Here is a 21,444-nt window from a genome sequence, read left to right as displayed (position 1 = left end):
TTGCGACCCACGACCTTCTTGGAAGTACGGCGGCGGCGGCGGCGGCGGCCGATCGGGCGGGACTGGGAGCGCCGTAGCCTCGTGGAGAGCGCCGAGGAGGGGCGTCGCTACTGCCGCGGCGGCGGCGGCGGCTTCCTCCAACTATGCAGGCGGCTCCCCACTTCTCTAGGCGGCTGTGGCGGCGGCGGCGGCCGGTGGACGGCACACAGCCGCCCGAGCAGCAGCGGCGGCGGCGGCAGGGCGTGTGAGCGGCCGAGGAGAGCTCCTCTCCACTCCCAAGGATGCTGGGGGGCGATGCCTGGTGGCAGGGAGGACGCGATTTGCCAGAAAGCGCTGAAGCTGCTGGCCGAGCTCTGCTCCGACGGGACGGTCGAGCACGACCGATGCCGGGAGTTCAACTACTTCCTGCGGGAGAGCGGCAGACCCCGGCCCACGGACGCCGGTAAGGAAGCGCCCAGGGGAGCCGGCGAGCGGACTGGGGGGTGGGTGGGTGGGAGGAGGGAGCGGCGACCGCCCCGGAGCGGGGTGTGTGGTTGTGTGTCCCTTCTCCTGGTCGCCACTGAAGGGATGCCCCATCCTTCCAGATCCTGGGGAAAAGGGGCACCTCAAGAGCCTCCTCTCGCCCCCATGGATGCGCACTCCGCCTAGATCACGCACCGATTCCCAGGCGATCCAGATTCTGCTCCCAGTCAGTCAGGCCGGAGTTGATGATGTTCGTAGCGGATGCAGCGAGGCAGCATGCAGTTCTGCCAAACCCCTCTCTCCACCCTCTCCACTTCAGTTTAGGCGCCAGTTTCCCGGGTCTCAGGCGACGGCGTCTATCCTTCGATGGGGAGGGGGAGGAGGACGGTGATTTGAACAAATTGGGAACGGAATCTTGCCTGTCTGAATGCAACTTCTTAATTTAAGATCACAGGTTTGCTCCTGTGCGTGCGCGTTCACAGGTAACGTGTGGAGAATTCGGTGGCGCTTCCCTGTTTGGCGTCTCAGCCATAGGGCAGGGTAAGGTGTCATCGAAAGTATTTTTAGATTCCCCCTGGGTTGAGTTCCCATTGCTTCTGTACGAGCCATACATATGGATTAACTGTATAAACACCTCTTCAAGAAGAACAGGGGTGACAGTAGCTCAGACTGGACACAACGAAGTGATCAGGGTGGCTTACGATCCTTTCCTAAGGCATAACGCTATTCTTTGTTTTTCAAGTAGCAGAGATTAGAGAGCTTCTATCCAGACAACTTGTTTGGGAATGGCTGTTCACTGCATAGACCCCACCCATGAATAAATGCACAAACTCTCTCCCTCTCTCTCTCTTTTCAATGGCCACAAGAGTGAAATAAACTGAATGTGAGGGAAGTATTAAGTTGCCTTTCTGTATCTCCTGTTAATATTCTAAGCAGTGCAGTAGATGATAAGACTCTGTACTTTTCTTAGATCCAAAAGGATTGTGGAAATAACTTGGAAATATCATTTTCTTTAAAACCCGTTTCCTGGAGAGTGCTGAGTTGGATTGGAACTAGGTGAGCAAAAAGACAAAGCTACAGTTTAAAAGCAGAAGTCCGTGGAATATGTAGTAGTTAGATATTAAGAGGTGGCTCACTGTGTAAGTTTATTTGAAGCTTGGCAGCTGGCTTTGGTAAATTTATTTCAGTATTTCCAGGAGGTACTTCTGTTAGTCTGTTGCAGCAACAAAAATGAGCTTTGTTAGCACCCTGAAGTCTAATTCATGTCACTATGATGAAGGCTTTCGTAAATGACAATGTGTGCCATAATAACATTGGGTAGACTTTGAAGTGTCTCTTAAAAACAAACAAACAAACAAAAAACCCCACCAACAACTCTTTGATGTTTCATATGATGAGGCTTTGAGATTTATTCTAAGTGTGCGTATGGAGTTGTTAAACAGATAAGTGTGTGTTTTTCTTCTTGAAATGACTTTCTGGTCTGTGAGAAAACTGGTCTGCAAGCAAGCCTTGTTAAATCGAGAGGTGCTTACTTTCAAATGAAACATGTTCATGGTATTGAGAGAAGACAGGAGGTGGGCTTTGGGCAGCAGATGGGCATTTAAATCATTGTTTTTCTTCTTAAGTACAATCCTGTCTTATGTCTCATGATGGCATTTTTAATATACCAACAACCACATTGAGTCCCCCCCCCCCTTCCTGACCGAATAAATGTGCCTGGCAGCCTTTGGGACTGATTATGGGATTTACATTGGATTATGTCTTTAGAGTAGCATCTTTCATTTCTTAATCTTTTTGATAATGTTCTGATTGAAATTTGTCTTTCTTAAAGAAGCACCCTGAGCTGCACTGTTGCTGCTCTACTTTCTAAAAGGATGTTGAAAATTATTATATTGCCTAAGAACCTGGAATTTTCTGTTCTGTGGATTTTAAAGATCCCAAGTTCTCCCTGGTGAATTTATGGATTTGTATTCAATTCGGGAGGTATTTTCTGCATAAGCTGCCTAAGGCCTCAGATGCACCTGACTTTTCTTATATTTGCAAGAACTGCAAACCTCAGAGTCTGACGAAAGTCCTGCCATGTGCATTGGACTACAGATTCCATCATCCCCAGCAAAACCAGAGGATCCTGAGTGTGGGACTCCTAGTCTGAACACATGAACAAAGCAGCTAGTCTGTATTGTGCCTCTATCCATTTTGCATTGCAGATTCATGGTGAAAGCAAAATTTTCCCATGCTATATCATACCTGCTCTTTCTTAGTTTGCCTCTTGGACTTTTAAGCTTATTGCTTTAAGACTAAATCCTGACCTGCGAAGAAGTGCACCTTTAATGCAGTTTTTGGTCTTCAAAAACCATAGTTAGTTTAGCCTAAATGTGTGATGTAGAGATAGGCATAAAAACTGCCAATGTGGTGGTTCATGCTGGTTTGTTTATTGGCTGACAAAGTGGTTCACCCACTAAGACTTCACAAGTTAGGTCCACTAAGGTGGTTCACCAGGTGGGCGCCCACTCAGAGGCAGTGCCTGGAGGAGGCAGGGCAGGGAACCCAGGCTGTGCTGCCTCCGATTGGGCGCTTGCCAGAGGAGGTGGGGCTCTGAAGCACCAAACCTTTGTTCAACTGATAAACGAACCACCAAACTGGCAGTTCATGCCCATCTCTAGTCTTACTGGAAAGTGCAGTCATTGAATTCAGTGTAACTTATTTTGGATCACGAGTATAAATGAGACTCCATCTCTCTCTCTCTCTCTCCTCTATATATTTAGCCTTACCTTCAGTGCAGCCGAAGAAATATGGAGGATACTGGATTGCAAATCCCAAAAAGCTCAAGCCTCTGTCTGACCTATAATGTAGAGTGCATGCCATGAAGTACTCTTCGTAGCAGTAATACACTCCTCAGTGTGTAGTAGGGGTATAAGAGTGAACTATACAGCAGGGTTTCTGTGTACCACTCTCTCATTCCAACCTGCAGTATGGGAGTGGCAGCAGATGTGCTGTCTTTTGGATTCCATCCAGCCTTTAGTAAGGGTTTTATACTTAGGGACAACACTAGAGGGTTGTTGTAAACCATGCAGAACCTAACTTGTGAAGCCTAACTACAGGAATATGACTAACCAGGAATATGACTAACCAGGAATATGACTAACTGAAGTGTGAGCTCATTGAATTGTATTTGTTTGGAATGTGTATTTGGAAAGTTGTATTTTAAATGTTCACATTAGGTAAGAATGGAGATTAGGAGCTCTTCTCTTTGCTGTTAATTTTTGCGGGGGGGGTGTGTTAAAGAGGGAAGGCAGGGATAGGGCAGACATACTGGGGGCCGATCCTACGTATTTTAAAAATCATGAATTTCTCAGTGCAGTTACCACTTTTATCTCTAAAGATATTGAGAAACACTTTTTGGTGACAACATTGATTTGTGCATACCATGTGATGGGTCTGTATGCCTCTCCTACTGCCATTTTACTTGTTTTCCTTGAAGGAGGAAAGAACAGGAGAGAATAATGGAGGAAAAATAACAGATATGGGCGGGGGGAGAGGGCTGGTAACACTATTCCAGCATGCTATTAATCCATTCTAGGTAATAGTCTGCATTTTATGGGAGCTATCCAAGGCGTGGAAACATATCACTAGATATAGTTTCAGGACCATGGCCAGCTCTTATCAAGTGCAAATTAAACTCAAGAGTGGATTCACAACACCCCAGAATAGAGCCATCAGCTGCTACTGGACATAACCACACGTTTTCCAATCTGTTCCTTAACCTCTCAGTGGTTTTTACCTTTTCTCTTCACTGGCTTGTCTTCACTTGCATTTTGAAGCTTCATAGGTGTTATGTGGCTACACTCTACGTGTTTCTTTTTGAGAGAGGCAGACTTCATGCTCCCCCTTCAATAGTAGTTGTTTTATTTTTAAAAATTTTAATGCAGCGAACTTTGTTATTCTCTCAAACTGCCTCTTTGCTGTGCCTAGATTGTGCTGTTTTGGATACTCATCCCTGAATTCACTAAAAGAGGGGGAAAGTATTGCCCAGAATGAAATGTTGCATTAATCTGGGAGAAACATTCAAAGCTTTCCATTCTTAGGCAGGACTACACTTCTAACTGTTGCTGTTTTGGATACATAAGAAATGGCAGTTGAAGATTTCAATGGAAAGTAGAAAACTGAGCCAGTTTGTGAATTCAGCAAGGGGATATTACAAGTCAAATTACATTTCATTGGTTGTATTAGTGGATTGAGCCCATAGGTTGTCATCTGGTACTCAGTGACTAACACTGTATGAATGTTACACTGTGATGTAGTGAATATAATTTCAATACTTGTTCATTGTATGTATTTATGCACAGTTTTAGTTCCATTACAGGGAAGTAGGGAAGCTTACAAATTGGTAATAAACCCTACAAATATGGTTTAAACCACAAAAAATTGTAATAGTAACATTCAGTTAATCATACTATCATAATTATACTGAAAAATAATTACAGTATATAGAAACAAAGCAAAGTGAAGCAAAACAGAGCATATAATATCTCATGGTGTTTTTAGTTTTAGCCCTGCATATATAAGTCCACAGAAGCTATTACCCAATGAGGGTTTCTTCCACTTCCCCTACCCATCCATAGTATGCAGGTTACTCATTTCAGCAGCGCAGAAGTAACCAACCTTCTTCCCATTTAAAGCAACATGCCTGGAGGCAGTTGTTACTTGAGACAGGCAACCAATTAAGCACCTATTTGCAAACATATTTTTGTATCAAATTTGCTAGGGGTTTTATTACATCTTAGATTGGTTGGCATAGCCTTCATTTCAAACAAGCCTAAGCATTTCAAGCAATGCTTCTTGAACATAAAGTTAAAAATAAGGTGACAAGTATTAAAAATTAAACATGGGTTTCACAAATCGAGCTGTAGCTATAAATTATGCTTGGTGTGTCTGATGGATATCTGTCAAAAGAAACTATAGTAATAAAATGGTTACTTCATTCTGCCTTTGCCACTATGTTGTAAATGTGAATAACTTTTCTGGGACAACACACAATATTAGTTCAGACTGAACTATTTTGAAAGAGTTCCCCCCACCCCCAAATCCTTGTTTTGTTCTTTGTCTCACCTTACCCAGGTCCTAATGAGAATGTAGGCATTGTCTCTGTTTGGCTGCAGATTAGGTTAGCCGAACTGTAAAATCATTCACGTTATTCCAAAGCATTTAGAATGTCTTCCAGAAATCATTTTGCTTCAATTGGGATATAGGATGCCTTTATAGAGAGTTGACAGAGTTGTCACATTCCTGTTTTTTTTAATCTTTACCCTAAAAACAAACTTGGAAGTAGTAACTTTTATTGATGCAGTAATAGTATCATCCTGTCCATGACAAGTGGAATGTCTTTCTCTGCCACCAGCCCAGTAATACATTTGTGGACTTTTATTTTTCTACCTACATGTTCTTCCCCCTACAAATAACACCCTTTTGCATACTAGCTGCACCACATGAATTCATTTATCTCTGCGCTCTATTTTCTTTTGTGGTTTAAATACTGTAGAGGACATGTAGCCACTGACAATAAGTATCCTGTTAATACTGTAGAGTAGAATGAAGATTTTTTTCAAGCAACAAATAATGTAATGTTCCTCACTGTTAACGTACAGTAGATAACTTTGCTGAAAAAACCCCATACAAATTAACGTGGTTGTGTGGTCCATGAGCAGAACCCCAAAGCAGGAGTAATATTTTTATTGAACCCCCCAAATGTCCTAAAAAGGTGAGCTTTCAACGTCTCGATACTCTTCATTAGGATGGAGCTCAGGATGTGGAGGGTGGATGGAGAAACAGAAAAGTCTACAAATCGTTGTGTCTAGGTGGTAAAACCATAAATCTAACAAGATACTGAGGGACTTATGAAGACTCAAATGCTGAGCAGTTAATGATACTCCAGTAGTCCAATAAAGTTATTATCAAACTTTAACTTTGCTTGATGTCTGCATTTGCCAAATGAGATTTTCACATATTCATTTTCATCAGAAGACAGAGGACAGTCTTGTCTCTGTGTATGCGAGTATATGTTCTGCAAATGGTACTAAAAAAGCATCCTTTCCTTACGCAGAGTTCCAAGTGGGGATTGCTAGAAAGTTACAAACAATGCTGGCCTTCAAATTCCTGCCCAGAGTTTTCAAAGATGGTATGAATCTTGGGTGCAGGGGAAGAAGTAGACTGGCCCTCAGAATTCAGACAGATGTGATGCCCATTCTGCTTAAAAACAGTGAAGGAAACACTTCCCATGTTTCCTCATTTTTATTTTATGCCAGCTTTCCCTCGTGATGAGTTCTGGTAGAGCTCAAAGCTTGCTTTATTATTGCTTTAGATTCCAGCCATTGAAAAGGGAACTAAAAGCACATTCCTGTGCTTTTAGCTTATTTTTAATGGCTGAAATATCATTGTGAGAAGATTAAAGAAAGCCCCTTGCTGTCTGCTTCTCTTATGAAGTCAATTAGCTGGCTAGCCTTGTAGTGCAGTGGTTAAACTGCAGTCAAAACTCTGCTCATGATTGAGTTTGATCCCAGTGGATTCAGGGTGCTGGCTCAAGGTTGGTTCAGCCTTCCATCCTTAAGAGTGCCCAAATTGAGTACCCAGCCTGCTTGTTGGGCTGGGTTGGAGGCAATGTGTAGCCTGCAGAATTAAGATTTTAAACTGCCCAGAGAGTGTTTTAAGTGCTATGGGGCAAAATATAAGCAGCACGCTTTGCTTTCTACTGACCCAATAAAGGTGGCATCCAACCTGGAACTTTGTTTTCTGCAGGTGGATCACACAGTTCCTTTTAAATTTTTCGTCACCCAGTGGTATCATAGCATATTGGGGGGAGGAGGTGGTAGAGCATGCACTTGGCATGAGAAAATACATGTTTCTGATGTAATTCTACATCTTTTACAATTCTGGTGAATCAGGAGCAACACAACGTGTTGAGGTATCCTGCCCAACCTTGACAGTGAGTGTGGCTAAGCAAACACATATAGAAGGTCATGGTTTGTTCAGTCCCTCCCAATTGGAGGCAAAGGGTTAGGTGGCAAGCATCAGACTCCTGATGTGGTGCCACAAAGCTGCAGCCTTAAAGACTGTTGGCTTATTATGGTCCGCATGTGTGGTGCGCTGTGGTGGGTTAGCTGGACGATGGGTTACACAGCCCTCGTGTTAGCATGTGGACACCATTAGCAAGCCTGCATGTGCATGTCTTAGCTCCATGCTCGAGTTCAGTCTTCATGTTCAAAATTCCTTCTCTGTGTTCAGGTTTTCTCTGCAATGGGATTTAGGATAATTATTGCCTATCAACAGAATACAGTTGAGTGGTTCTTAACACAGTGCTTATCTAAACAATGTAATGCATTTCTGTGTTCTTAGTGAGACCTATTATGTCTTGTTGCTTTAGATTTGCTTTATTATTGCTTTAGAATCCAGCCATTGGAAAATGAGCTAAATGTACAGTCCTGTGCTTTTAGCTCACTTCTTAATTGCTGATATATCATTGTGAGAAGATTAAAGAAATCTCCCTGCTGTCTGCTTTTTTGGTCATGAAGTCAAATGTCTTGCCTTAGTTGGAAAAGAATATACAGTATCGAGTTTACAACCACACACACACACCCCAAAAAGGAGAAGGTAGTGCTCTCTGTGGCTCAGGAGAAAGCCATCAAGAGTAGACAGGCCGAAGACAGCTTGATTTATTCAGACGAGACGTCTCATTGAGTTAGTGGAAGACAATTAATGCACTCTGAAGAATGTCTCTTCCAGTTTCAAGGATTGGAGGAATGGTGGCAACAGCATGGAATCAACTAAGGGGGGGGGAACAACCAGCCTAATTAGCTTTCAGCTTCAGTCATGTAAAAAAAAATTTGCAGTAGACTATTTGGCCATTATAGGAAAGATTGTTGAAAGTATGTAAGCCAGCAAATGTTTAGAAGAACAAAAGCACTGAGAAAATGAAAACATTTGATTTTTGCATAGTACAAAGAACACTTTTGCAGAGTGCGGTGGAGGAGCGGGGTGGGGTTGCCAAGTAAAACAATTGTTCACTTAAAGGCAGGAGTCTTGCAATGTGAGATAAGACTAGGCAAACAACTGACTCAGGTTGGTAATGCCTTTTTCTTTAATTTATGGGATCATTCTTCTATCTGTGGGACACCTGTTTGTTTTGTGCAACCTCTTACAGAATCCTGCTGTGTGCAGTCAATGTGAGGCCGTGCCTTGATATAGATGTACATCCACTGCCACTTTAGAGTTCAGCACATCACTATAACAGTACTGTTCCTCTTCTTGCATGCTGGTTTCTTCAGGCTGCATACAGTGCCTTGAAAAAACAACATGTTCTTGAGCCATTTGATTTGGGTGTTCTTTCATTGGACAGGAGTTAGCTATACTGGCTGTTTGCCTCCCTGTGCAATGTGGATGCCCTCTTGCTAGTCACAATGTCAGTAGCTCCCTTCTTTTGTCCTCTCTGTTCCCTAGCCCAATCCGTGGCTATTCTTCTCTTCTCTGTATTGTATATTACATAAAGTAATGTATTTAAAATCAAACTTGATAACACAAACTTCCAGACATACTATCTGTCTTTATTTCTTCTCAGCTGACTGAGAGAGGGAGATAAAGGCTCTGAGATATGCTGCCTTAATGCAAGCACACTAAATGATTCCTTTGGCTGTAGAACTCATATACTGTAAAAGGATGGTGAAAAGCTTGTGGGAATCATTGTGGAGCAAACCATATTAAGAGGGCATAGAGGCATCTGAGAACCACAAAACGAGAAACACTCTTTTCTTTAGAGTACCCCTGATCCCATTGCTGGAAACAGGTTCTGAATAAGGTAGACACTACTACAATGCACTTTTGTTTTACAATCATTTCCATGATAAATCTGGGACTAGCCTCTGTCTCAGATAGGATGCTTGTCTATCTAGTTGTTTGTTTAAGAATTGTATCAAGGGGCTGGAATGTGACTAGATGAGGGCAGGAGAAGCTGAAATGAGATGTATATGTTTCCGTCCGTCCGTTTAGTCGTTTAGTCGTGTCCGACTCTTCGTGACCCCATGGACCAGAGCACGCCAGGCCCTCCTGTCTTCTACTGCCTCCCGGAGTTGTGTCAGGTTCATGTTGGTTGCTTCGCAGACACTGTCCAGCCATCTCATCCTCGGTCGTCCCCTTCTCCTCTTGCCGTCACACCTTCCTAACATCAGGGTTTTTTCCAAGGACTCTTTTCTTCTCATGAGATGGCCAAAGTACTGGAGCCTCAGCTTCAGGATCTGTCCTTCCAGTGAGCACTCAGGGTTGATTTCCTTTAGAACTGATAGGTTTGTTCTCTTTGCAGTCCAGGGAACTCTCAAGAGTCTCCTCCAGCACCACAATTCAAAGGCATCAATTCTTCGGCGGTCTGCTTTCTTTATGGTCCAGCTCTCACTTCCATACATCACGACAGGAAAAACCATAGCTTTGACTATTCGGACTTTTGTTGGCAAGGTGATGTCTCTGCTTTTCAAGATGCTGTCAAGATTTGTCATCGCTTTCCTCCCAAGAAGAAGGCGTCTTTTAATTTCGGGGCTGCTGTCTCCATCTGCAGTGATCATGGAGCCCAGGAAAATAAAATTTGACACTGCCTCCATATCTTCCCCTTCTATTTCCCAGGAGGTGATGGGACCAGTGGCCATGATCTTAGTTTTTTTGATGTTGAGTTTCAGACCGTTTTTTGCACTCTCCTCTTTCACTCTCATTACAAGGTTCTTCAATTCCTCCTCACTTTCTGCCATCAGAGTGGTATCATCTGCATATCGGAGGTTGTTGATATTTCTTCCGGCAATCTTAATTCCGGCTTGGGCTTCTTCCAGTCCAGCCTTCCGCATGATGTATTCTGCATACAAGTTAAATAAGCTGGGGGACAATATACAGCCTTGCCGTACTCCTTTCCCAATTTTGAACCACTCAGTTGTTCCATGACCAGTTCTGACTGTTGCTTCCTGTCCCACATATAGGTTTCTCAGGAGACAGATAAAGTGGTCAGGCACTCCCATTTCTTTAAGAACTTTTCTGATCATGGGGCGTTCTTGGCAAAGATACTGGAGTGGCTTGCCATTTCCTACTCCAGGTGGATTGCGTTTAGTCGGAACTCTCCACTATGTCCTGTCCGTCTTGGGTGTCCCTGCACGGCATAGCCCATAGCTTCTCTGAGTTACTCAAGCCCCTTCGCCATGACAAGGCAGCAATCCATGAAGGAGAGCAATCCATGAAGGAGTTTAGCCTGCAGAAAGAAGACTGTGATGGGATTATCTGAAGGGCTGTCATGTGGAAGACAGAGCTGTGGTCATACCAGTGAAATGTCCCCCTGTTTTCTCATGCCTTTTACTCCCGGTGCAGTCGTGTTGCGGTCATGTGACCTATATCCCAGAGTGTGCAGTCTGGCATATTTTTGAATTACTGTAATATTTCTCTAAATTTGTTGTGATACGATCAGCTACATTTCAGTATTGAAATATTTCTCTCTGGGTTGTTCATGACTCTGTGGCTCCTTTTTCCCCTTTTAAAAATAAATAAATACATTTCATTACACTGATATTTTGGCAACATTTCCTTGATAGGTAAAAGTTTCTCTGCTGTGTTTGTGCCTCTTGCAGCAGAGAAACTCATAGCCGGGCTTTGTTCTCATTGCAGTTCTACCACAAGGTCCCCATGAGGAGAGCATGAAGGGGCTCAGGGAAAGGAGCACCATCTGATGGATGGCGCAAATAAGTGAAGCGCAGAGGCTGATGACATACATTTTTTAATGTGTTGACACTCCACTTGCTAAAAATGATTTTAAAAATTTAAGGGACATACAGGCAAACAACATCACTGATGGAAGCAACACAAGGTGGCTTGCCAGAAAAATATATTGGTACAGCTATGCACACAAGATGCCACTGTAAATCCTGCAACAAAAAAGTAGAAGCTTCCTGGTGGGCGGGACTGAATGTGGGAATAACATGGAGGCAGACCAAAAGATTTGGTAATGGTGATGCATTATCTGATTACACAATCACAGTCAGTGAGGAATAGCTGGGAAACATTTCGCTAATGTGACCATGACCGGAGCAAACTTGTTTGTTGTGAGTTCCGATGATAAGACTCAAATGAATGGATTCAAATGATAAGAAAGAAGATTTTGACTAAATATTCAGAAGACTATTAAGAGCTGTTTGACAGTGGAACAGACTATCTTGGGAGGTGCTGCACTTTCCTTCGCTGAAAAACATAAAAGCCATCTGGTAACAAGGGTGGCTACTAGCTTGGGAGATTTTAGTGGTCAGTTAAATTAAAATGCTGTCTAAATAGTGGTTGTAGGTTTTTCAGGCTGTTTGGCCATGTTCTGAACACGGTCAAACAGCCCAAAAAACATACAACAACCATAGGGGGCCAGCTGTGAAAGTCTTTGAGAATACACTGTCTAGATAGCTTAGTGGTTTAGGTATCTCTCTCTGGAGCCAGAGGTTCGGAGTGTGATGCACCACTGCGACATCTGGGAGAAGACCCAGCCTGTGTATTCTCTACCTAGAACACTCTGGAAAGTGTTGCCATCATCATCATCATCATCATCATCATAGGCATCCTTCAGTCTCGAGAGACTATGGTGACATGCTCTGAATTGAGGAATGTCCTCTCTAGAGCATGAAGCCCGGGTAAGGTGATATGGAGGATAGGCTGTTACCCAAGCAGCAGATTCCCCCCTCTCCACATTGCTGAAATGGTCCAATGGAAAGGCAAGAGCCAATACAACTGGTTCCAGCAACGTCACAGGAGTTGGCAGAACGACACATGCTGCCTTCAGGACTCCAGCTCTGGATTTTGTCAATAACAGCAACAGCAACAGCAACAGCAACAGCAACAGCAGCAGCAACAACAACAACAACAACAACAACAACAACAACTCTTTGGCTGTTTAACCAGGCCCAGGCAGAAGCACTGCCTCCTTGTCTGAGTGGGTGATCAGTCAAGGACACGGGGCAGGGAAGCCTCTGCTCCTGCTGGAGGCAGGTCAAACAGCCAAAGAGAAGGAGGAGAGGAGTGTGCTCCGACTGATGAGTGGGTCTTTGGTTGGGGAGGCAGGGGAAAGGAATGTGCGGCACCTGTTGTGCCATGCGTATGAACTGGCACAAACCTCCAAACCAAGGTTCATGCCCACCTCTAGTTTCCTCTTTTGCAGCCAAAGAGGCAAAGAGAGAGTGAGCCAGAGGTTAGTCTTGGGTCATGCCCGTAATGATAAGCCACATTTTTACTGTGATACCTAAAATGGGAAGTTGACTAGCGTGGCCCAACATGGTCCTTGGCCAAGCCAATTCAGCAGAATTCCACAGCTCTTCCAGCAAAGTTCTTGGAGATTTATCTGCAGCTGTTTCATTCCATTTCTGTATGTATGAATGTTTGAAGTCCCTTCAAATAGGACTGTGATAAATACCAACTGTCGTTGGAGGCAGTTTTGTTAGATTTTGAGAATGTACATCTCCAAATGAAGTGGTATTTTTACAACTGTGTACCCGTTTGGAAAATGAAAAATAGTGAACATTATCTCTCTTGTTCTAGAGCAAGGGTGGGAATCATGTATCCAGAAGGCCACTTTTTGCAATCCTTTAGAGCACCAACCTAAAAAACATCAGCCCAAATCTTCCCCAGAGGGGAATTGTGCCTCCAGGAGGCTTGAATTTTGCCTAAACAAGGTATGTGACCTCCTCCTACACACAAACATTGGCCACAATCTTACTGCATATTGTAAACAAAGTTGTAAGTTTTGGTCCATTCCTTGCAGGGTTTTTTAAAATTATTTTCTATGATTGTTATGTTTGGTTGTGTTTGCCAGCTAGAGTAATAGCCTCGGTACTAGTTGGGCTGGATAAAAATGTAAATAAATAACTAAAGAGCTCCACTGTGCTTCTTCGGCATGGGCATGCACCATGCCAGAGTGTGAGAATTGCAGTGGGGGCCCTTTATATACTCATGAGGAATGGACTGAAACTGACCACTTTGCTTACACTACACAGTGGGATTTCGGCCACTGTGATCTAGTAGAAAGTATGGAAGGCATTTAATCAGGAAGTGTTTTTTTCCAGACTGGTAGTGAGGAGATTTGTGGGGGAAGGGAGATACTGGAACCCGCCCCCCAGGTTTCCTATCTTTTAATTAAATTTAGAGCATAAATAAATGCTCTGTATTTCAAATAAAGTTTTCATTTTCCCTTTCTCCAGCACTACAGCATCTTTCTTCTTCCCCATTTTGACAGAAGTAGACTATCATTGCCACTTAGAAGAATGACTTCCCCACCTCAGATTTCCTGCCTGGACTCATTGGCCACTGAAAAAGAGGTGTGTGTGTGTGTGGGGGGGGTAATCTATCTGCATACTCAATGGGATCATGCACTTTGATGTAGTTCAGCAAGATCTGCTTGAAGGAAATGGTCAGCCCAGTGGAGAGCAACCCTGTTCAATAATTGGGGAACGTCAAGTCTCAGAAAAAAGAAATAAGGAAATAGGAAAAGGAAAGTAGAATGAAATGTCCTGCTTGAGCTACTAACAGCCCATGGTATCACAGAGGAAAATATGACAGGTGAGTTAGGTGGCTGTCACTTTAAGCAGAAGTTCTCCTGTTTGGTTGTGAGCATACACACAACATTTTGTTTCAGGTTCTGTTTGTTCGTATGATGGTAACCATATTTGGGAGGTTAAAGGGGGCCTGCCGTCTTCATCCTAGCTTTCCATGTATGCTGAGCTAAATTTGAAGATGAAGCCTGTTCCTCTCCTTAGACCATCTCCATGTGAGTGGGAACCCATCCACAGATACAGTCATGGCCAAAAATATTCTCACCCTTGCAATTCTGTTAGGAAATGCAACCCTTCTCTCAGAAAATTGTTGCAGTTGCAAATGTTGTGGTACTCACATGTTCATTTCTTTGGTTTGCATTGGAACAACACACACTCGCACACACAAACAGAGAAGAAAAGTCAAATCTGATACAGTCCCACACAGAAACACAAAAATGCCTGACCAAAATTATTCTTACAATTTAGACAGAAATAATTGCTTGTCAAGCATGTGATGCTCCTTTAATTTGTATTTAGACACACCTGTTGCAAGTAAGAGGTGTGGGCAATATAGTAACTACAGTTTCAACCAGTTAAGATGGAGAAAAGTTGACTCAACCTTTGTGTTGTGTGTGACACTGAGCATGGAGAAGAGAATGAAGTGTAAAGAGGTGTCTGTGGATTTGAGAGAAAAAATTGTGGAAAGTCCATCTGCAGAGAACTTAATGTTCCTGTGTCCAATGTGCGCATCAAGAGGTTTACAGTCCATGGCACTGTAGCTAACCTCCCTGGATGTGGATGAAAGAGCAAAATTACTGAAAAAGTACAATGAAGGGTTGTTTGAATGGTGGATACAGAATCCAGATTAACTTTCCAACAAATTCAAGCTGATCTGAAGGGTACAACAGTGTCAGCTCACACTATCCGTTGCCATCTGAATGAAAAGGGACGATATGGTAGGAGACCCAGGAGGACACCACTACTGACACAAAGGCATAAAAAAGCAAGACTGGAGTATGCCAAAACTTATGTGACAAAACCACAATCCTTCTGGGAGAACGTACTGTGGACAGATGAGACAAAAGTAGACCTTTTTGGTCAAGGACATTGTGGCACTGTTTACAGAAATAGAAATGAGACATTCAAAGAAAAGAACACAGTCCCTATAGTCCAACATGGTGAAGGTCCCAAAATGTTTTGGGGTTGCCTTGTGGCTTCTGGCACTGGATGCCTTGACTGTGTGAACAGTATCATGAAATCTGATGATTACCAAAGAATTATGAGGCGCAACATAGTGGCCAGTGTCAGAAAGCTGCATATCCACCAGAGGTCATGGGTCTTCCAGCAGACCGACCAGAAACACACTTCAAAAAGCACTCAGAAATGGTTACAAACAAAGCGCTGAAGAGTTCTGAAATGGCGAGCAATGAGTCCAGATCTGAATCTCATAGAACACCTATGGAGAGATCTCAAAACAGCAGTTGTGAGAAGGCATCCTTCAAATCTGAAGGCCGTGGAGCAGTATGCAAAAGAAGAGTGGCCCAAAATTTCATTAGAGAGGTGTAAGAAACTCATTCACCATTGCAGTATTTTTGGCCATGACTGTAACTGATTGATATTATAGTTTAGAAAATTTGTGACATGGGCGTCATTTTCATTGTTCCCCCACAATAAAAGAAACATGTATTTCGTTCCCAAGTAAAGCAGATAAATGCTATTCGAAAACAGGTTTACTCATCTGTGAGCATTTTCTCTTGTAATACATTTCTCTTGCAAGGCTTTCTCAGAATTAGAATGGTAAGCTTCTCATATCAGATTAGCATTTGTGAATGTGTGTGTGTGTGTCACTGATATGGGACAAAGGTGTGACTACGGCTTACCAGGCACAAAGGTAGCTTTCAGAAACCTACGTACTCCTATGTTTTTCATTCAGAAAGAATACCCTCAGTGGTGCTTTTTTCTGAGAAGCTAGTGAGGATTTGACCATTGGAACCTGCAATAAAAAATTCATAAAGGGCATAGGGAGACTGTTGTGAAGCTCCAGAATAGGATGGATAGAGACAACAGGAAATACTTATGTGGCTAAAGATGATAAGTAGAAAGGTCATTAATTATGGTGAATTTCATTAATGCCATACTGAGTGGAAGAATGACACTGCAGATATTAAGTAAATCTTCCTGTTCTTTATTCTCATGCTGGGATGTAAACTTCAGAAGCCTGGCAAAATAGACAGATAATTTGCTGCTACAGACTGTTTGTTTACTTTTTTTGTATCTATGTTTTAAAAGGTTCAGAGAAATTACAGTGTAAGTTGATATTGTTGGTTTAGCAGCCAATAGGGCTTTTCTGGTGGTTATAAGTGAAAGGAGGGAAAATATTTGATCATTTATTCAGGTTACAGGCAGAAGCATAAATATGAGAAAACAAACCAAACAGAAAGTCCGAACAAGTCATAGGTGTCACATGGGCTCTCTGAGACATTTTTAAGCCAATGGGTTGAGGGTCTTCACGTTAATATTCTGCTTGTATAGAAGTGGGCTTAACTTTGCTCTTATTTCTGCAGGTAGGAGTAGAAACAAAGCTGCATCGATTTGAAACATGAAAAAGAAAAAGTATAAACACCTTGAACTGATTTTATTTATTTTAAATTAATTTAATTTATTTAATTTATTTTTTTCTTTTTCCTTTTCTTAACTATCATTTATTATTTTTAGTATGTTTGTTAATAATGGATGTTCATGGATTCATATTGTTTTAATTGTATTTTTTTTTCTGTTGTTAGCCGCTCAGAGTGGTATAATTATACTAGATGGGCGGGATATAAATCAAATAAATAAATAAATAAATAAATACATAAAATTATTTCTATTTCCCAATTCAGATCCCCCCCCCGCATGTGTGCTTCATATCTGTTGTCACCAAATTCTATTACGTTTTATATTGTGCATATTATGATCATGGGTGGATTATGTTTGCTTAGTGTTTCTCTGGCATTGATAACAGTATTTGTAAAAAAAAAGAAAAAGGATTTGTAACATGGAAAAAAAAGGATCAGTCATTCAGATGATTGATCAGTCAGACCTGGGGAAGAAAAGGATTTCTTCTCCAAGTCGGATAGATCAATCATTTAAGTGGGAAAGTGACTTTCTTTATTAGTATATATGTTTTTCTGCTCTTTGGACAGTACAGGCATATCTTGTTTCTCTTGAGAATTTACTTGTGCCACATTGAAGTCAAGATTACCCTCAAACACTTTTTTTTTAGAATTATTTTGTTGCACTCATGGTTGCTACTTTTTAATTTGGAAATCCTTGCGCTGAGTGGAGAGCAAAACAAGACTCAGAAGTGATAGATCATGGGTGGTAAGTCATGGGGAGGGAGTGGCTTGATGAAGAACAAGAACATTTTCTTCAGACTTGCTCTGAATTTCACAAGGTTCTCCATGCCAAATACTGGTGGTTTTGTTATTGTTGTTTAGTCATTAAGTTGTGTCTGACTCTTTGTGATCCCATGGACCAGAGCACGCCAGGCCCTCCTGTCTTCCACTGCCTCGTGGAGTTGGGTCAAATTCATGTTGGTTGCTTCGATAACACTGTCCAACCATCTCATCCTCTGACATCCCCTTCTCCTCCTGCCTTCACACTTTCCTAACATCAGTGTCTTTTCCAGGGAGTCTTCTCTTCTCATGAGATGGCCAAAGTATTGGAGCCTCAGCTTCAGGATCTGTCCTTCCAGTGAGCATTCAGGGTTGATTTCCTTTAGAATTCAAAGGTTTGTTCTCTGTGCAGTCCAGGGAACTGTCACGAGTCTCCTCTAGCACCAAAATTCAAAAGCATCAATTCTTTGGTGGTCGGCCTTCTTTATGGTCCAGCTCTCACTTCCATATAGATGTAGATGCTTTCCTGGAACTCTCTGGCTTTCTCCATAATCCAGCACATGTTAGCAATTTGGTCTCTAGTTCCTCTGCCTCTTCGAAATCTAGTTTGTACATCTGGGAGTTCTCAGTCCACATACTGCTGAAGCCTGCCTTGTAGGATTTTGAGCTTAACCTTGCTAGCGTGTGAAATGAGTGCAATTGTACGGTAGTTGGAGCATTCTTTGGCACTTCCCTTCTTTGGGATTGGATGTAGACTGATCTTTTCCAATCCTCTGGCCATTGCTGAGTTTTCCAAACTTGTTGGCATATTGAGTGTAGCATCTTAACAGCATCATCTTTTAAGATTTTAAATAGTTTGATTGGAATGTCATCACCACCACTGGCCTTGTTGTGAGCCATGCTTTCTAAGGCCCACTTGACTTCAATCTCCAGGATGTCTGGCTCAGGGTCAGCAGCCACATTATCTGGGTTGTCCGGGACCTCCAGATCGTTCTGGTATAATTCCTCTGTATATTCTTGCCACCTGTTCTTGATGTCTTCTGCTTCTGTGAGGTCCCTACCATTTTTGTCTTTTATCATGTCCATCTTTGCACAAAATGTTCCTCTAATATCTCCAATTTTCTTGAACATATCTCTGTTTTTTCCCTTACTATTATTTTCCTCTGTTTCTTTGCACTGATTGTTTAAGAAGACCCTCTTGTCCGTCCTTGCTATTCTTTGGAAGTCTGCATTCCATTTTCTGTAACTTTCCCTTCTCTTCTCTGCTATTTGTAAGCTCTCGTTGGACAGCCACTTTGCTTTCTTGCATTTCCTTTTCTTTGGCATGATTTTTGTTGCTGCTTCCTGTACAATGTTACGAGCCTCCATCCATAGTTCTTCAGGCATTCTGTCCACCAAATCTAGTTCCTTAAATTTGTTCTTCATTTCCAGTGGGTATTCATAAGGGATTTGGTTTAGATCATACCTGACTAGCCCAGTGGTTTCTCCTATGTACTTTCTTCAGTTTAAGCTAGAATTTTGTTATAAGAAGCTGACGATCAGAGCCCCAGTCAGCTCCAGGTCTTGTTTTTGCTGACTGTATAGAGCTTCTCCATCTTTGGCTGCAGAGAATATAATCAATCTGATTTAGGTATTGCCCATCTGGTGATGTCTATGTATAGAGTCACCTCTTTTGGTTACTGGTGCTATAATATTTTCATGTTAGGAACATCGAGATGATGGATATTTGGCAAGCCTGTGTATGGCTTTTTCCCTCTGACAGTGGTCTTGTGTGGTTTACATTTCATAGATCAAACTATGAGATGGATGTTGTGATTCATTATCTTTAGCGCCTTACAAAGCAAGACAGTAGAAGCAAAGTGTGCTGCTTATATATCACCCCATAGTGCTTAAAGCACTCTCTGGGTGGTTTACAATTTAGTTCAGTTATGCAGACTACTCATTGCCTCCCCCCATGAGCTGGGTACTCAGTTTACAGACCTTGGAAGGATGGAAGACTGAGTCAAAACTGACCCAGCTACCTGAATCCACTGGGACTGAGCACAAGTGGTGAGCAGAGTCTTTACTGCAGTACTGCAATTTCACCACTGTGCTGCTACAAGGTTCTCACTTACAATTCTTTGAATGTTTGATTTGAAGGGCCTGCTTGTTGTATATGAAACACAGTGTGTGGGGTGTCTTACTGTTGGACTAAGTAATAGGACTGTATGAAATATAGGTAATTTTTTTAAAAATTTAAATGTTCAGATAATTATACTGTCTCTGGGCAGAAGCATTATCTCAGTCATTTGCTAGATCTTCTTTTGTATATTTGGTGGGGCATAAATTACATGCACATAAGTGCTGCATTGACTGAATTTCTCTACAGTCACAGAAAATATGTACTGTGTCCAAGTTGCCCCATTTTACTTGATTATTTTTTGATCTTCCTACTTTGCTTCAGAGTTTATGAAATGATTTCCAGAGGTTGTTGTGGGTTTTTCGGGCTTCTTGGCCATGTTCTGAAGGTGGTTCTTCCTAAAATTTCGCCAGTCTCTGTGGCCGGCATCTTCAGAGGACAGCAAACTGTGCTCTGGGTAAGGCTTGAGAGTGGAGTATTTATGGCTGTGAGAAGGCTTGTTTGTGAGAAGGCTATTGTCCTATCAGGAGATGGTTAATTAGTATGTTTTGTTGTGGCTGTATTGTTTTGATAAGGAGGGGAGATTATCTGTCCCTGCGGTTGATGGGTGTCATTAGCTGGTGTTTTGTGTGTAGTAATCCCCTGACCTTGTGGCTGGGTGGAGTTCATTGACCTTTTGCACTCTGTGTTTTTGAGAGCAAGGAGCCAGGTTTTGTTGAGTTTCAGACTTTCCTCCTTCCAGTTGAAGTTTTGTTGATGCTTGTGGATTTCCAGAGGCTCCAGCTAGAATCTTTTCCTGATGAAAGTCTGGCAAGCACTATAACCTTTCTCTGTGTTCCTGGATTTGTCAAACAGGTTAAGCAAAGATGACTTACTTTGGGGTTTGAACAATCAGAGAGAGTTATGCTGATCAGAAAGCAAATATGTTTGCTGTCTGATCAGAATCCATACTTGGGTTGTACCTTTGTTAAGCTAGCCAGAAAGGAAAAATGGAAAGTACCCTTCTGTTTGACCATATGTGTGGGGAGAGGTGTGGAATAGCAAACATGCTTTGCCAAGAAGGAAAGAATGATTACACTGTGGATTGCCTCTATTAAAGTTGCAGCTTGCAAGAGTTTTGCCACTTTAGATTAACACTGTTCAGTGTGATCACTCCTGTCCCTCTTGGCAAATGGAATATTGGCTTATGGACATATTTGAATAAATAAATAACCGGGCAATGTGAGCATATCCTATTGCATATTGTTATGGAAAAAGCAGAGTTTAGAGCTGTAAGTTTTGGGAATATCACTCCAGGAATTTCTCAGTCAGTATGGTCATGAGTAGTAGTTCAAAAACTAAGCTTTTTCAAGCTCTGTGTAAAATGCTTGCAAACTTCAGTATTTGACATAATCCAGAGCAGTGCTTCCCCCCTCTTCCATCTGCATGCAGCTTTCCTGCTTACAAAAGTAATGATGTCTTGGTAGGTACTTAAAGTCCAAAAGTTCTTGGCAAGATGGAATTCACCAGGCACTTAGATGTAAGCCATGGAGTGTATGGTTGTTGTTTTATGGACTGAGTATAACAACCCAGTTTTCTAAACAAAGAAGCGCGCGCGCGCGCGCGCGCGCACACACACACACACACACACACACACACACACACACACACACACACCTCAAACATTTTTCTGATTGGCCAGGGAGGAAAGGGTGACAAAGAAAACCTGAGTCTTCCATCTGAGAATTGGGGTGATACTTTAAGTATACTCGCTAGGTTTGGCCAGTTGGGGTCATATTAAAGTAAAATGATATCACCTCGTGGTTGCAGTCCTGCTCTGCTGATACTGGGATTCCATGTGTCTTTTTGTTGGTGGGGGGGGCAGGGTACACCTATGTCTTGGTATCCTTTATTTCAATGGAGTCTCAAC

The 21,444-nt window shown here is 42.4% G+C and overlaps 1 protein-coding gene across 6 annotated transcripts in view; it reads left to right on the top strand.

Annotated features, from left to right (window-relative positions):
• The first annotated feature begins 9 nt into the window (after positions 1–9).
• Positions 10–21,444, top strand: part of SYT9 (synaptotagmin 9) — a 118,068-nt gene continuing 96,633 nt past the window's right edge. For 3 of the 6 annotated variants that reach the window (XR_013540895.1, XR_013540894.1, XR_013540893.1), the window contains exon 1: positions 12–442. Coding sequence is in view for 3 of the 6 variants with exons in the window: in XM_078384006.1 (XP_078240132.1) it covers positions 295–442 (148 nt within the window). In the remaining 3 variants the exon portion in view is untranslated. Of the gene's footprint in view, positions 443–21,444 lie in introns of all 6 variants that reach the window. The other 3 variants (XM_072985809.2, XM_072985810.2, XM_078384006.1) reach the window with 2 other exon arrangements.

Source organism: Pogona vitticeps, chromosome 1 (genome assembly GCF_051106095.1).
Source record: "Pogona vitticeps strain Pit_001003342236 chromosome 1, PviZW2.1, whole genome shotgun sequence".
Classification (NCBI taxonomy): domain Eukaryota; kingdom Metazoa; phylum Chordata; class Lepidosauria; order Squamata; family Agamidae; genus Pogona; species Pogona vitticeps.
This window is presented reverse-complemented; position numbering and strand designations above follow the sequence as displayed.